This window comes from Primulina huaijiensis, chromosome 1 (genome assembly GCF_012295235.1).
Source record: "Primulina huaijiensis isolate GDHJ02 chromosome 1, ASM1229523v2, whole genome shotgun sequence".
NCBI lineage: Eukaryota > Viridiplantae > Streptophyta > Magnoliopsida > Lamiales > Gesneriaceae > Primulina > Primulina huaijiensis.
In genome coordinates, this window is record NC_133306.1 from 1,580,704 (window position 1) to 1,594,170 (window position 13,467).

At 33.2% G+C, this 13,467-nt stretch overlaps 2 protein-coding genes across 12 annotated transcripts; one reads left to right on the plus strand and one right to left on the minus strand.

Annotated features, from left to right (window-relative positions):
• Positions 1-848: 848 nt before the first annotated feature.
• LOC140975274 (aspartic proteinase nepenthesin-1-like) lies at positions 849-2,656 on the minus strand. The gene has a single exon (XM_073438896.1). The coding sequence runs from the start codon at positions 2,413-2,415 to the stop codon at positions 1,033-1,035; it is 1,383 nt and encodes a 460-aa protein (XP_073294997.1). The 5' UTR covers positions 2,416-2,656; the 3' UTR covers positions 849-1,032.
• A 4,590-nt stretch (positions 2,657-7,246) lies between these two features.
• LOC140975280 (probable LRR receptor-like serine/threonine-protein kinase At5g63710) lies at positions 7,247-13,189 on the plus strand. 11 transcript variants are annotated; one of them, XM_073438909.1, is made up of 14 exons: positions 7,248-7,587; positions 7,710-7,811; positions 7,915-7,999; positions 8,222-8,365; positions 8,652-8,784; positions 8,906-8,977; positions 9,098-9,241; positions 9,353-9,424; positions 9,527-9,592; positions 9,807-9,877; positions 11,438-11,581; positions 11,766-12,107; positions 12,211-12,605; positions 12,669-13,189. In XM_073438909.1, the coding sequence occupies exons 4-14, from the start codon at positions 8,254-8,256 to the stop codon at positions 12,978-12,980; spliced, it is 1,863 nt and encodes a 620-aa protein (XP_073295010.1). In that variant the 5' UTR covers positions 7,248-7,587; positions 7,710-7,811; positions 7,915-7,999; positions 8,222-8,253; the 3' UTR covers positions 12,981-13,189. The 11 variants fall into 11 exon arrangements, with proteins under 11 accessions (XP_073295076.1, XP_073295010.1, XP_073295028.1 ...); XM_073438927.1 differs by having other exon boundaries at positions 7,248-7,518; XM_073438937.1 differs by having other exon boundaries at positions 7,485-7,500.
• Positions 13,190-13,467: the final 278 nt, after the last annotated feature.

Below are 13,467 nucleotides of genomic sequence, written 5' to 3' on the forward strand. Positions count from 1 at the left end.
GATCATAAATGTAGCATTTTTGTCGATTCAAAGGAAATTAAATGTTAGAATTTTTTTGGGGATATCATATATAATATTTATAGTTTGTTGAGATACCAAATTAGAAATAAAATTTCTTTAATTATAAAAGAATTGTTATGTTCTCAATCTGCATATAACGTTTCAAGTGTTGTATCAACAAAACTCTCTGGCTTAAAGGAAATCTGCAGATTGAATATCATCACCGAAAATTGACTGCAAAATCATAGATTCAGGTGCATTCCGCGATTATGATTATTATATAAGTTGTTTCTTGAGAATTGAATAACATTTGGGGATTGTGTGTTGAGATATGAAATCCAATTGATTTCTTCGTTAAAATCATGTAACTTTGTACGTTGTACAAAAAAGGGGAAGTTGCATTTTTATCTAAAATATTTGTATTTTGCGATCTTGTTATTTTATGTTGTCAAATTTCACTTTTAATATTTTATCTTTCGATTCTCAAAATGGTGATTTTTTCTGTCAGAGTGCTGATGTGACATTACATACATCATGACAACATGAAAAAAGAATAAAATTATTAAGAAAACAAAAATATCATATTAAAACTGAATTTTGTAACATAAAAAGGCCAAAATTAGAAGAAGACAAAACAGTTGACGAAAAATAGAACGAGAAATTGGCATTACTGGCTGGGCTGAAAGTTTATGGATAAACTGATACTCAATCAAAAAATTGCAAGGAGGTAGTGGTACGTTGCTCTTACAGAGCTTTTCTGGGAATCAGGAATGTATTATTTTCCAAATCTGAAAAACGAAACAAAGGAAAAAGAAAGCAAGAGAATCATGGTCCATGTAATATTCGTCTAAATTAATCCCACACTTACAGAACAATCACAAGTAATAAAAATAATAATAGAAAATAATAATTATTATTATTAAAACAGTGGAATTTAATCTTTTTGGCTTTTGTGTCCAAATTAAATTAAATGGCCACCTTAACAAGCATTACAAGTACAAGAGATTCCCAAGCTTTTACTATGTCTCATCGCTAACCACACTGCTTGGGCACAAACGACATTGTTTCCTTGACAAGGTCATGCACCACCAACAAATTCTGCTGCTGATAATTTCCCAATATAGACAAGCCATGGGAACTCCCCATAGCCAAGCACATGATGCCACTCGAATCCGCGATGAAGTAGTTGTCCCCCGGAAGCACCAAATCCGCCCCCTCGAAATGAAATACGAGTGTAGGCACCTCGATTTCTTGCGAGTTCGATGGAATAGTGAAGCACAGATCGAGTTGAGTGTTGTCTGATGCCTCCACGACAGGGTACTTGCTTTGAGAAACAAACTCATTTTTCACTAGTTCGAATGCTTGTTTTTCAAGATATGTTATCGTAGTCCCGGAATCGATTATCACGCCCCCGGTCCCGTCCTTTTTGATTGCAAATGTAGAGCTCTTGATAGGTACAAGTGTGTCACCAACGCTGATCCCTTTGAGTGAAAGATAGTAAAAAGAAGGTGATGATGGATTCTTGATTAAAGGGGTTGTTTTTGTGTCACGTGAAAGGTCAATATCGCTTGCTAGAGATCCCATCATAAGTTTGCTTATTTTGGTGGACTCTATCGAGGTTAAACAATAAGAGAACTTGGGCTCGTCGAGTTGCGAAACGAGCGATAGTGGCCCACGCCCTAGTCCCACAAGCCCCGCTCCTTGATCAAACCCTCCACCCTCATTGTCGAGACCACAACCGAATCCAATATTTGGGACCGAAACGTTGTCAAAAGAGAAAGTTTCCGTTGCCATAAAACCCTGAGTCGAAGAAGTGTCACCGTAGGTGTACAGATACTCGCAGTTTCCGTCGCTGCAAGACGACATAGGGAGTGCGGTACAAAGGTTGCTAGAGCATGGTAACTTTGAGAAAGACGACGATTTCTCCGGGTCAAATAGAGGGCTCGGCTGATCAAAACACCGTGTGCATGTTTTACACTGAGTCCATATTAGGTCACTACCGGTATCAATAATAGCATGATACGACACTGGTGGGGTGCCGATGGATAGCTCCATTAAAAACTCACCATTTCCTGCATGGATTGGAGCTTCTACTCCTACGTCCACCGCAGCGAGGACCATTGCATGGATCCTTTCCACCCTCTTCCTCCCACGTCCCATTGCACGTTTCAACAGCTCGAATTTCGTGAAGTTTCCACCAGAATCCACACGTTTTAACGTCGCCTCAAACCCGTTTTTCAAATCGGAGCGGCCCATTAACCTTGATGTCGAAACAGCAGGCGGAGCAAATGAAGCTATCAGAGCAAGGACCATAATTGATGCCATTGAATACGAAGAAACATGAAATGAAGCCATTCTTTGAAATTCTCGAGGGTAATTAATCAATCCGTTGCATGCAAATTTGAATAAATACATACAGATGGATTTGAAAGCGTGAAAGGAAATGAATGGAGAAGGAAATTCATGAATCACAGTTCCAAAATGAAGGGATCATCATAGAGAATGAAGTAGAATTAAGGGAAAATTGTTGAATATGTGGGAAAAAATGGATATAACATCGAAATGGAGTAAGATATACCATAAAAAATTTCTACATCATGTAAGGTGGCATTTCAATAGTATTGCGTCACTATTGCCGCGGGGTGGTTGTTGGAACAATCAGTAATGAATTTGAGCTAAAAACAAGATTAGTATATATATATACACATGTATATATGAATGTGTGTGTGTGTGTGTGACTAAGTAGTTTACCTGTTACGGAAACTTGACATTATCAGTTGTTGTCTAGCTCAACCAAATCCATTGATAAACCCAGAGGGATTCTTTACATACATACATACATATNCTTGTATAAAACATAATTAAAAATTATCTGAGAAATGAATTTCAAGTTTTCAATCTTTAATTATTCTCAAACATGATAAATTCGAACTGAAGATTATATTTTTACAGCACGCATTTCGAATCTATTAAAAAAAAAAGTTAAATCTGTATGGTTTGGTGTGAAATAAACCCAGAGTTTCCTGGTTTGGTGGGTTACCTTATTTCTACTAATTATGAATCACATAGAATATATATGCACGTAATGTGAGAGAGAAGGAATTTTTAGTCGATTAGGTTTGAAGCGATAGAGCTAGTGATATAATATAATTATGTTTTACAATTACAATTTTCATTATTTATTTCTTTTTTTTTTTGAATTTAAGTTATTTATTTCTTTTTCTAAGTAGTTGGAAAAGGTTCCGAATCGTTTGGTTGGTTCCGTACGATCAAATCAAATTGCTTTAGTTAGGAGTGAATCTTGTTCTTTTCTCAACGAACCTCACACATAATTAAGTAGAATTGACCAAATTCATAGAAAAACAATATTTTTGACATAAAATGTAATACGTTTAACTAAATTAATAGTCATTATTACACAATATAATTTTGAAATTAAAAATAATATTCTTAACTTAAATCAATATATATTAAAGAATATTTTTTCACAACATAACAAAACAAAAAACATATTTTTGTAATGAAAACTAATATTTTGAATATAAAAATGATATTTTTATAAGTCGTGTTAGAGATTTGTCTCACAAACTCTCAAGAGTTTTTGTGAATTAATATTGCCTCATTTTTTGTAAAATAATAATAATGTTAATAACTTGATATAAATGAATTGATTTGTAAAAATATATGTTCAAACTTTAAATTTATAGAAGTCAAAATTTATAATTTAGAAAAAAAATTATAACTTGAAATTTTTTGAAGATTAATTTTTGTTCAAATGTGAGATTCTATCGTAGTTATATGGAAACAATGGGCGTCGTCACTCTATGCCACTTCACGAATGTGTTTAGATCGATACATTATACATAACAAATTATCTAAATATAATAAAGTTCTTTCATATATAATTTCCAATAAAAATAACTTAAAATTCGCACATTAACATTTTTTTTCCCCAAAAATATAAAATTTTGATCATTGTCTAAAGTACCATAAATTTCCCATAATTAAATTTTTGGGAATTACTGCTCTGTAATATTCATGAATGTGGGCTGTGGCGAATCAATCTTTAGCGTGAAGAAAAGATGTTCCTCGGTGTTTGGGTTCAATTATAGGTAGAAGATCATAGGTTAACAATTATACGATTAAAAGGGGAAAATTGAAATTTTTGTGTTTTATGTAAATTTTTTTCATGAGTTTGATATTTTATGTTATCAAATTTCAGTATTTATATTTTATTTTTCAATTTTCCAATTTTTTTTGGTCAACTTTAGTCATATTTTATTGAGAATGTTGACGTAAGATCGATCCAACTCATACGTGGTGCCAATTTAAAATAGGTAAAAAAAAATTAAGAGTTGCATGGGAAAATAAAACATAAACGTGGCGTCGTATCACGAGCTCTTATAAGGTAATTAATTTATGATGGAATAAAATACAATGTTTCATTTTCATTATTAATAACCAGCTTTAGTATCTATATTAAGAAAAAATAATGTTAATGGAAATTAGGTTGTAGGATCGAGCGTTTGTTGCTTTACCAAAATTTATAGTTGGTGGTAATTAACAATGCAATTCAAAATTTTAAAACCGTACAACAGTTCAAGCACCATGTTTTGATTGCTCTACAAAAGAGAGATAATTGTCGCACTCAACAATCTATTTCTCAATAATTGTACTTCTTGCAATCAATGAGAATCAAATATATGATTCTACGTTTCCTCAAAAGCTATAACTGATGATAACGATGTTATTCAAATCTTTCAAATTGTATAGTGATTTGAAAACTATGTTTCGATTAAAAAAAAACAATTATTGCACCAATCATAACAGCGCCATCCACTTCATAGGCCAGTAGTTAGAAGAAAATGGTTGCAATCATATCCTGACTAAGAAAACATATAATTGAGTGGATTAATAAACAGCATTAACGTGCAAATTTGTCACGATCATTACTAGACTAGGAAAATTTTCCAATTTTTATATTGTCCTTGGTGTGTGTGTGTGNAAGGTAATGCAATTTTATTAAGTATGTGATTTGTAGAAATACTATGTGATTTTTTTAAAATTTTTAAAGTTGATTAGATATTTTTGTTATGAGTAAATTATATGAAAACTTCATTTATCTAAATGAATACGTTTTTTTCGTAAAAATTAATTGGTGTCACAAAGTTGAACCATTAAAGACATCAACCTTATATATACTATAGATTATATATGTATAAAATTATTCATTGAATATATTGATCAAAAGTTTGATAAGAGCTTCATTTGATCTAAATTAAGCTTGGTATGAATCAAATTTCTACGAGAAAAATTGCAAATATGGTCTTACGTATTTGTCTCTTTGCAATTTTAATCCATCATGTTATCGATTGCTTTCATTTTTATTTTGCCATCTATATATTTTTTGCAATTTCAGTCATTTTTTTACGTTGTGCTAATATAACGATGATACGTGTCAAATACCACATAAGGCTTTTCATGAAAAAAATGAACAAAACCATAAAACTAAGGGTCGAAATTGACAAAAAATATATGATACATGACCGAAACTCAATATTGATAACATAAAAGACCAAAATCAGAAAATGTCGAAAATAAAGGATGGAAAACATTTTTCCCAATTTCTACAAGGTTGAAAGTTCTTTACATATATAGTTTTCATGTAGTTATATTTTTAAGTTGTTATTTTTAAAGTGCTCAATATCATTTGATTTAATTTTAGATTATAAGTTTATAACTCTTTTTTTCCCTTAAACGATATATTTGGACCATTAATTTTATATAAAACTAAGGGTTTCTACTTGATTATTATGTCGACCCTTGAGCTCAATTAAACCCAAGGAGTCATTTAAAAAAAAAAAACAATAATTTTAGAGACTCAAAAGTTTATATAAGAGTTTGAGGTCAACTCGTTCACATGCTTTTGTTTAGTCAAATTTAACTATATGAAATCACTCAAGATCTTCTCAGATTGATCATGTTCACCCGCATAAAAATTTATTGGTTGTAATATGTTGAAAATAACAATTTGAATCGATAAAAATTTAAAATTTTTATGAGATAAAAAAAATAAATATTATTATTTTTTAAATAAAATCGATCGTCCCTTGCTCCTCTTATGCCTTACCTCGTATGTAAATGGTTCAAAATTTTTTTTTAAAAAAAATAAGAAATGGTTCAAAATTTAGGGGCAAAAACTTGTGTGATACGGTCTCACGAGTCGTATTTTGTGAGACGGATCTTTATTTGGGTAATCTATGAAAAAATATTACTTTTTATGCTAAGAGTTTTACTTTTATTGTTAATATCGGTAAGGTTGACCCGTCTCACGTATTACAATCCGTGAGACGGTCTCACATGAGACACACTCAAATTTAGGGACAATACCAGGGTTTCGATTTTGGTAATATATTATCTTTGTGATCATACATATGATATCTAATTTATTTGAGAAAGTCTTTGAAATACTTCTTACAAGATATTGATCTTTGTTCCGGAAACGTGGCTAAAAATTGATCCATAATATCTCTATCTTTTTTTGTAGAAAAAAAAATGGCTTTATATATACGTAAGTAATGGGTTACACGATCGATCATTATCTGATGAAGAAAAACATTAAAGTCCAGTAAATATGGAATATAATCAAGCAAAAAGAACCTACTTTACTCAGTGATTGCTCGTAAGCATCTTTCTTATCTTGAATATGGATGTCCATGTCAAGAGCAAAATGTTCTAATTTAAATACAGAATAACTCGATTTATTATTATTCAACAATTTTTATTGATCGAATTTTTACGAATTTTTTTTATATAGAACCAACTAGAAATTGTTTTACATTTATATCTGATAGTGTTATATATATTATTCAACAATTAAAGTTGATGTAGAAGAATCGAAAAGTCAAAATTTGTGTTTATTCGAGAAAAAGTTCATCAGGTAAAAGTGGTATTTTGTTCCCAAATAGAAAAAAAAAAACTATATATACACATGTGTATACAATTTTTTAAAAGTAAAAACTTGTGTGAGACGGTCTCACGGGTCGTATTTTGTGAGACAGATTTCTTATTTCAGTATCCATGAAAAAATATTATTTTTATGCTAAGAGTATTATTACTTTTTATTGTGAATATCGGTAGTGTTGACCCGTCTCACAGATAAAGATTCGTGAGATCGTCTCACAAAAGACCTGCTCTTTTTTTAAAAAGCCCAGGCTTGTCATAATGGTGGGATTCTTTTTCACTCATATTTGGCATAAACCCCACCAAACCAATTGGCAAGCCCAGGATTTTCCTTTTCAACTTCCATTCCCATCCTTTTTCTTTTCTTGTTTTTTGGAAAAAAAAAGCTCCTTTTTTCCACTCTACTTGCTTTATGAATGCTCTGTGGGTCCTCAGGCTCGGGCATCGGCCATTTTATAAGCTACAATAATTTAAATGATACCACTTCACGATTTTCATATGCTCTTGATGCCACATTCTATGATTTTGCCCAATTGAGTCAGCTTTCTTCCTTATGTATGTCGTGTTCATGAAAATATTTGTGTTTGATTCTGGATTTTATAGTTTTTTTTTTTCTGGGCACCTGTAAATGGCCTTATTTCGATACGTCGAACATATTTGCATATAGTAGTTGCATCTGCTATGGTATTAAAGCTATGAACTTCATGATTGTTTTTTTTTTTTTTATGTATTTTCTTGATTTGCAGAACATCGTTTGGTAGTTAATGAACATGTGATCATAGTGATCGACATTAAACAGCTGATTCCGGGGCTCTTGATTACTTAAAATTGTTTGTGTCTTTGCTAGAGTAAGCTCAATTATGTAGTGTGCATTCTGTTTTATTACTTGATTATTACTTTACCAAGTAATTGGTTCATTTAGTAACTGGTACATAGCTGCAAATTGAACAGGAGGTTGGATCATTTTGTGAAAATTTAGCTCTTCTGAGGGAAGTACTTAAGCACTTGAATCATAGCTCTTCAAAAGGAACCCAAGGTACAAATAAATTGACGAGTTCATCAGTTCAAATAGAAACCTTAATTTACGAGATCATGAAACTATATTTGTATCTAGAACGTTTTTCTACGCGTATCCATTTGTAAAATTTATTTGACTACATTTCACTTGAAGTTGCTGCGAACTACATGAATTGTATATTTATGGCGTCTCTCTTTGGTGTTATTTGAGCTTCATGGTATCACTCTCTTCTTGGCTTAGGTTCATCTGGCTACGAAATCCAGTGAAAGCACATGGCTGAAGCCTTTTCGATCATGCATCTATCTTTGACACCATATATCAATTTTGTTATGCTCTTTTTCATGTTTATCAGCTGTTTTGCCTCCAATAAACCCGATGTTGAAGGTATATCGTACACCATGGTCTTTACCAATAGGCTATATAATATGTCAATCATGTTATTGACTATTCAATATATGTTTCATGCTTTTGTTTTTTTCCTTACAAAACTTATGTTCGGGAAAACCAACAGCTCTGCCACTGAGCTGTTTGGTTGGCCACGCATAAGGTCAATGGTTCCACTCATAAATAAAAATTCTCGTTTTGCACCTCAATTCAAAGCTATATCAGATGGATAGTCTGCATGATGCAAATTTTTGGTTGGCATATTGTGTTTTTGGTGATATTTCAGGTGAAGCTTTAGTGGAGTTTCTTACAGCTCTGAATGACTCCAACCATAGAATTACAGATTGGAACAATTTCTTTGTCAGCCCTTGTTTCAGTTGGTCTCACGTTGCATGTACAAATGGAAACGTCGTGTCACTGTAAGTACATATTTTACTTTGTGAAGTTCTTTTGAATTGCCATACTCCTCCGTTAGTTCGTACTAATCAAATGGATACTGTATAGTTCCTGAGATTAATATATGAACGACTCAACTTGCAGGAGCTTGGCTTCTAATGGTTTTTCTGGAACTCTTTCACCTACAATTACCAGATTAAAGTTTCTGGTTAGCTTGTACGTTCTAGATTTTGTCATTCTCATGCTTTATAACATTTTGAAAGCTTTCCTTTTCGAGACATGACATGTGTAAAGTTTTTTGTTCTAGATATGAGAATTTTCCTTTATTTTTTGCAGGGATTTACAAAATAACAATCTATCCGGTGCCTTACCCTATTTCCTTAGCAGCATGCCACGACTGCAGAATTTGAATCTAGCGCATAATAGCTTCAGTGGCTCTATCCCAGAGTCTTGGGGTGAACTTTCCAACCTGAAACATCTGTAAGTTTCATAGTAGCTCATCTCTTATATAATCTGACATCCAACATATTACATACCCTACGCTCATTCTTGGTTCAAAGTTTTGGTTTTTCTTTGAATTTCCTCTGTCAGGGTAATGAGAGGAAACAACTTAAGTGGATCTATTCCTGAATCACTAGTGAAAATCGCTGGCTTGAAGGAAGTGTAAGAAGTCTTTGTTCACCTTTAATTTACCCTTATTTCATCTATGCACTTTCACCATTCTAACAGATTGATCCACAAGAAAATGAAATTCTGTAATTGCAGAGATGTTTCATGGAACAATTTGACAGGAAGGATTCCTAAAGAGTTGTTTTCAATTCCAATATTCAAGTATGACGATTTCCTCGTGGAAAGTTTTTTTTTGAATCACTGTACGGTTATATTAATCAACTCCATTTACATGACAAGATGCCATATTTCCATTCTCCGGCTCCATGTCTAAATGAAAATAAATCTTTGTTCTCTATTAACGTTATCGAATATGAGACAATGATTAACAGGATTTTGCACGTCTTATCTTTCACTCTGTTATCTTATGCATCAGCTTCACGTCCACTCGTCTGATATGTGGAAACAACTTCCATCAACCTTGTGTGTCAAGTTCATCAATCCCAGGTTTGGTTTTTGTTTTCCTTTGGTTTTTTCGGTGACTGACCGACGATTTCGGTTGGGAATAAATCTAGCAAGCGGACTAGGTCAAGTTATAGTAAATGGATGACGAGTCCAAGTATCGATCCCACAGAGACTAATATTTAATTACTAGAATTTTTATCACTTAACTTAAGCTAGACAAAATAAATAAAAAGATGATATGTGGATTATTAATCTAAAATATTAACTAAAATAATATCAATTAAAACCGAGAGATTCAAATATCAAGGAGGGATTCAAATTCAAATAAATAACTAAGACACACAACGGTACCAAATTCTACTATGTTGACACGTGTTAAAATCCAATTAATTATTTAATTCTTGATAATCACGGTGAAATCTCCAAAATTATTTATTAAACGATTCATCGAGTTAATAAACCTATTTAAATCTAACAGTCCAATTATTTCTAGTTGAATTTAATTAGATCTAAATGCATTAAATCTTCGTGGAATTTCAGTTTTCACCTAAAACCGCACACTGGAACCGAATACTATTTTTAGTCAGTTTAACCATGTGTTGATGACGTCTTTGTTGCTATATTTAACCAACCATCTTCCGATTCGTGATTAATCAACAAACATGTAAATAGTTGATCAGGCTATTAACAATAAATATTAAACTAACATCAATCAATAATTAAAATCAAGAAAAATAATATATTGAAAATAAACAAAGCATCAAACAAAGTATTGTTTGGCCCTATCATGGTCTTAGTCTAAATAAAATTATTTCATGAATTCAAAATAGAAGTGAAAAGTCATATTTAAGTTCATAGAAGAAAACAAAATAAAGAAGGAATAAGAGAAATCCTCAGTGATTTAGCGTGTGTTGAGGAATTCCTCCAACTTTTGTCTCTGTCTTCCTCCCTTATGCTCTTCTTCTGCGTTGGTACTACTTCACAGTAGCCTTCTGTTCTGCACTTCCGTCTCTCTCCTCCTCCTTCTGCTCCCTTCTGTTCACTCCCGTTCTCTTTCCTCTGCCTCTCTCTTCTCCTTTCTCCTTTCTTCTTTCTTTTCTTCTCTCTTCTCCTCTGTACTTCTTCTTTGCCTCCTTCTCTTCTTCTTTTTTCTCTTCTCTGTTGTTCACTTCCGCGCTGATTTTTTTCTCTGTTTGTGCGCCTCCTCTCTTCTGTACGCTTCTGCCTCCTTTTATTCTTCTCAAAGGGTCTCATCCTTCAAATCTTTTAAACTCATGTCAAGATAACAAATGTAGATAGATTGTAGATTTTATTTTCAAATGTGAGATTTTATCTTTATCAAGATCTACATAGATTTTTTCCAAAACTTCAATATTATCGAGGAATAAAATATAAAATATTTTATTTCCTTTCTTTTGGTATTTTTTCCTTGGAAGTCTTGTAAATTTATTTTATATCCAAATTTAATCATTTTTCCTAAAATCCCTAAATCTCTGTAAGATTTGGGCTTATCAGTGACGAACTTGCTTTTGTTTGAAAAATGATTCTTGTACTGGAATAAAATGAAAGAGGAAACTGAGCTTCTCAATAATATAAATGCAGCATCTAACAAAAGATCAAAAGTTCAGCTTGTTGTTACCGTCATAAGCATTGGAGCATTTTCTCTCTTCGTACTCGGGGCTGTGATCATACGTAGACTACAACAGGCACATAAACTCAGGAATGAAATATTTGTCGATGTGCCTGGTACATTTGTTTCTCCTTCCTTTTTCTGCGTTTTCTTGGCCTTCGATGGTTCAATCTTGGATTTCAAGACTAAAAAGATAAAATTTTCATAGTGTAAAAAATTTATTGAATCCGGTAAACGTTCTGTAATAACAAGTAAGTAGTAATCAGTAATCACCTTCTCTTACATATGGTTGTTGTGCAGGGGAAGATGAGCGTAAAATCTCCTTCGGGCAGCTCAAAAGGTTTTCCTTACGTGAAATGCAGCTTGCTACTGATAATTTCAGCGAAAGTAATATAATCGGACAGGGGGGCTTTGGGAGAGTATACAAAGGAGTCCTTATGGATAATACCAGAGTCGCTGTGAAACGTCTCATGGATCATCATAGTCCGGGTGGAGAGGCTGCATTTCTGAGGGAAGTTCATCTGATAAGTGTTGCGGTACACAAGAACTTGCTTCGGTTGATTGGATTTTGTACAACTTACACAGAGAGAATTCTTGTTTATCCATTTATGCAAAACCTCAGCGTCGCTTATCGCTTGAGAGGTAATAGGAGCAAAACCAGAATAGTTTCATGTATAATACCGAAAGAAAATAAGAATACGGAGTATTTTTTGATGACTTGACACTTTTTCCTTGAATCTTCTAGATCTAAAGCCCGGAGAGAAAGGCCTGGACTGGCCAACAAGAAAACAAATAGCTTTTGGTGCTGCTCATGGCCTTGAGTACCTTCACGAGCATTGCAGTCCAAGGATTATTCATCGCGATGTAAAGGCTGCAAACATTCTGATTGATGATGACTTTGAAGCTGTCCTTGGAGATTTTGGGCTGGCCAAATTAGTGGACACGAAACTCACACACGTTACGACTCGAGTACGTGGGACAATGGGACATATTGCCCCGGAGTATTTGTCCACCGGAAAGTCTTCTGAAATGACAGATGTTTTTGGCTATGGTATTACTCTTCTCGAGCTTGTGACTGGTCAGCGTGCCATAGATTTCTCTCGACTCGAAGAAGACGAGGATGTTCTCCTGCTGGATCATGTAAGTTCATTCTCTCCATTTTTTCTTGCTATCTCCTCATTCTTTAATCTGATGTAATCCTAGATAAAAAAACTGCTACGGGAGAAACGTCTCGAGGACATTGTGGACGGGAACTTGAACAGTTTTGACCCCAAAGAAGTCGAGACGGTCATTCAGGTGGCAATGCTCTGCACACAAGGTTCACCAGAAGATCGCCCGACGATGGCACAAGTTGTAAGTATGTTGCAAGGAGTAGGCTTGGCTGAGAGATGGGCAGAGTGGGAGCAACTCGAGGAAACGAGAAATCAAGAATTTTCACTCATGTCTCACAAGTTCATTTGGGCTGAGGATTCTACTCAAGACCAAGAAGCTATACAATTGTCACAAGCAAGATAGAAGTAGTTACCGAAAGAGAGTTGAGAGACCTTTTTTCTATAAAAAGCCAAACTTGAAATTAAGAAAGTGGAAGGATTCATATATATTTTAGAAAGCATATTGTATGTACGTGCATAGTTTTGGTTTTGAGTTTTTGCTAATGTTGATGTTGAGATTTTATGGGAAGAATTAATGTACTAACAACTATATATAGTCCAAACATAAACACTTGACTCAATATAAATTTTTTTTTTTAACTTTATGTCACGCTTGGATTGAATAATTAGATTTTTGAGAGAAATTTGATTTTGAAAAAAATTTGAAAAGACTGTTTTATATAAATTTCAAATCCATCGTAATTAATATTATATATTTGCTATTTTATAAAAGATGAATACTGTATACGAACTTCTTTCGTCCGACCTCATTACAGCAACATCATTTTATATTTTTATCCTTAAAAATAATCTTCACTTCTTAAAATTAAAATGCCACCAAGATTCTATGC

What these genes read in the sequence shown, in the direction of transcription:
- LOC140975274 (XM_073438896.1), bottom strand. Translation starts at nt 2,415, where the DNA reads ATGTATTTATTCAAATTTGCATGCAACGGATTGATTAATTACCCTCGA.
- LOC140975280 (XM_073438945.1), top strand. Translation starts at nt 8,254, where the DNA reads ATGGCTGAAGCCTTTTCGATCATGCATCTATCTTTGACACCATATATC. An exon ending in GTCAAGTTCATCAATCCCAG is followed by an intron (nt 9,878 to 11,437) that starts GTTTGGTTTTTG and finishes ATATAAATGCAG; the next exon opens with CATCTAACAAAAGATCAAAA. An exon ending in AATATTTGTCGATGTGCCTG is followed by an intron (nt 11,582 to 11,765) that starts GTACATTTGTTT and finishes GTTGTTGTGCAG; the next exon opens with GGGAAGATGAGCGTAAAATC.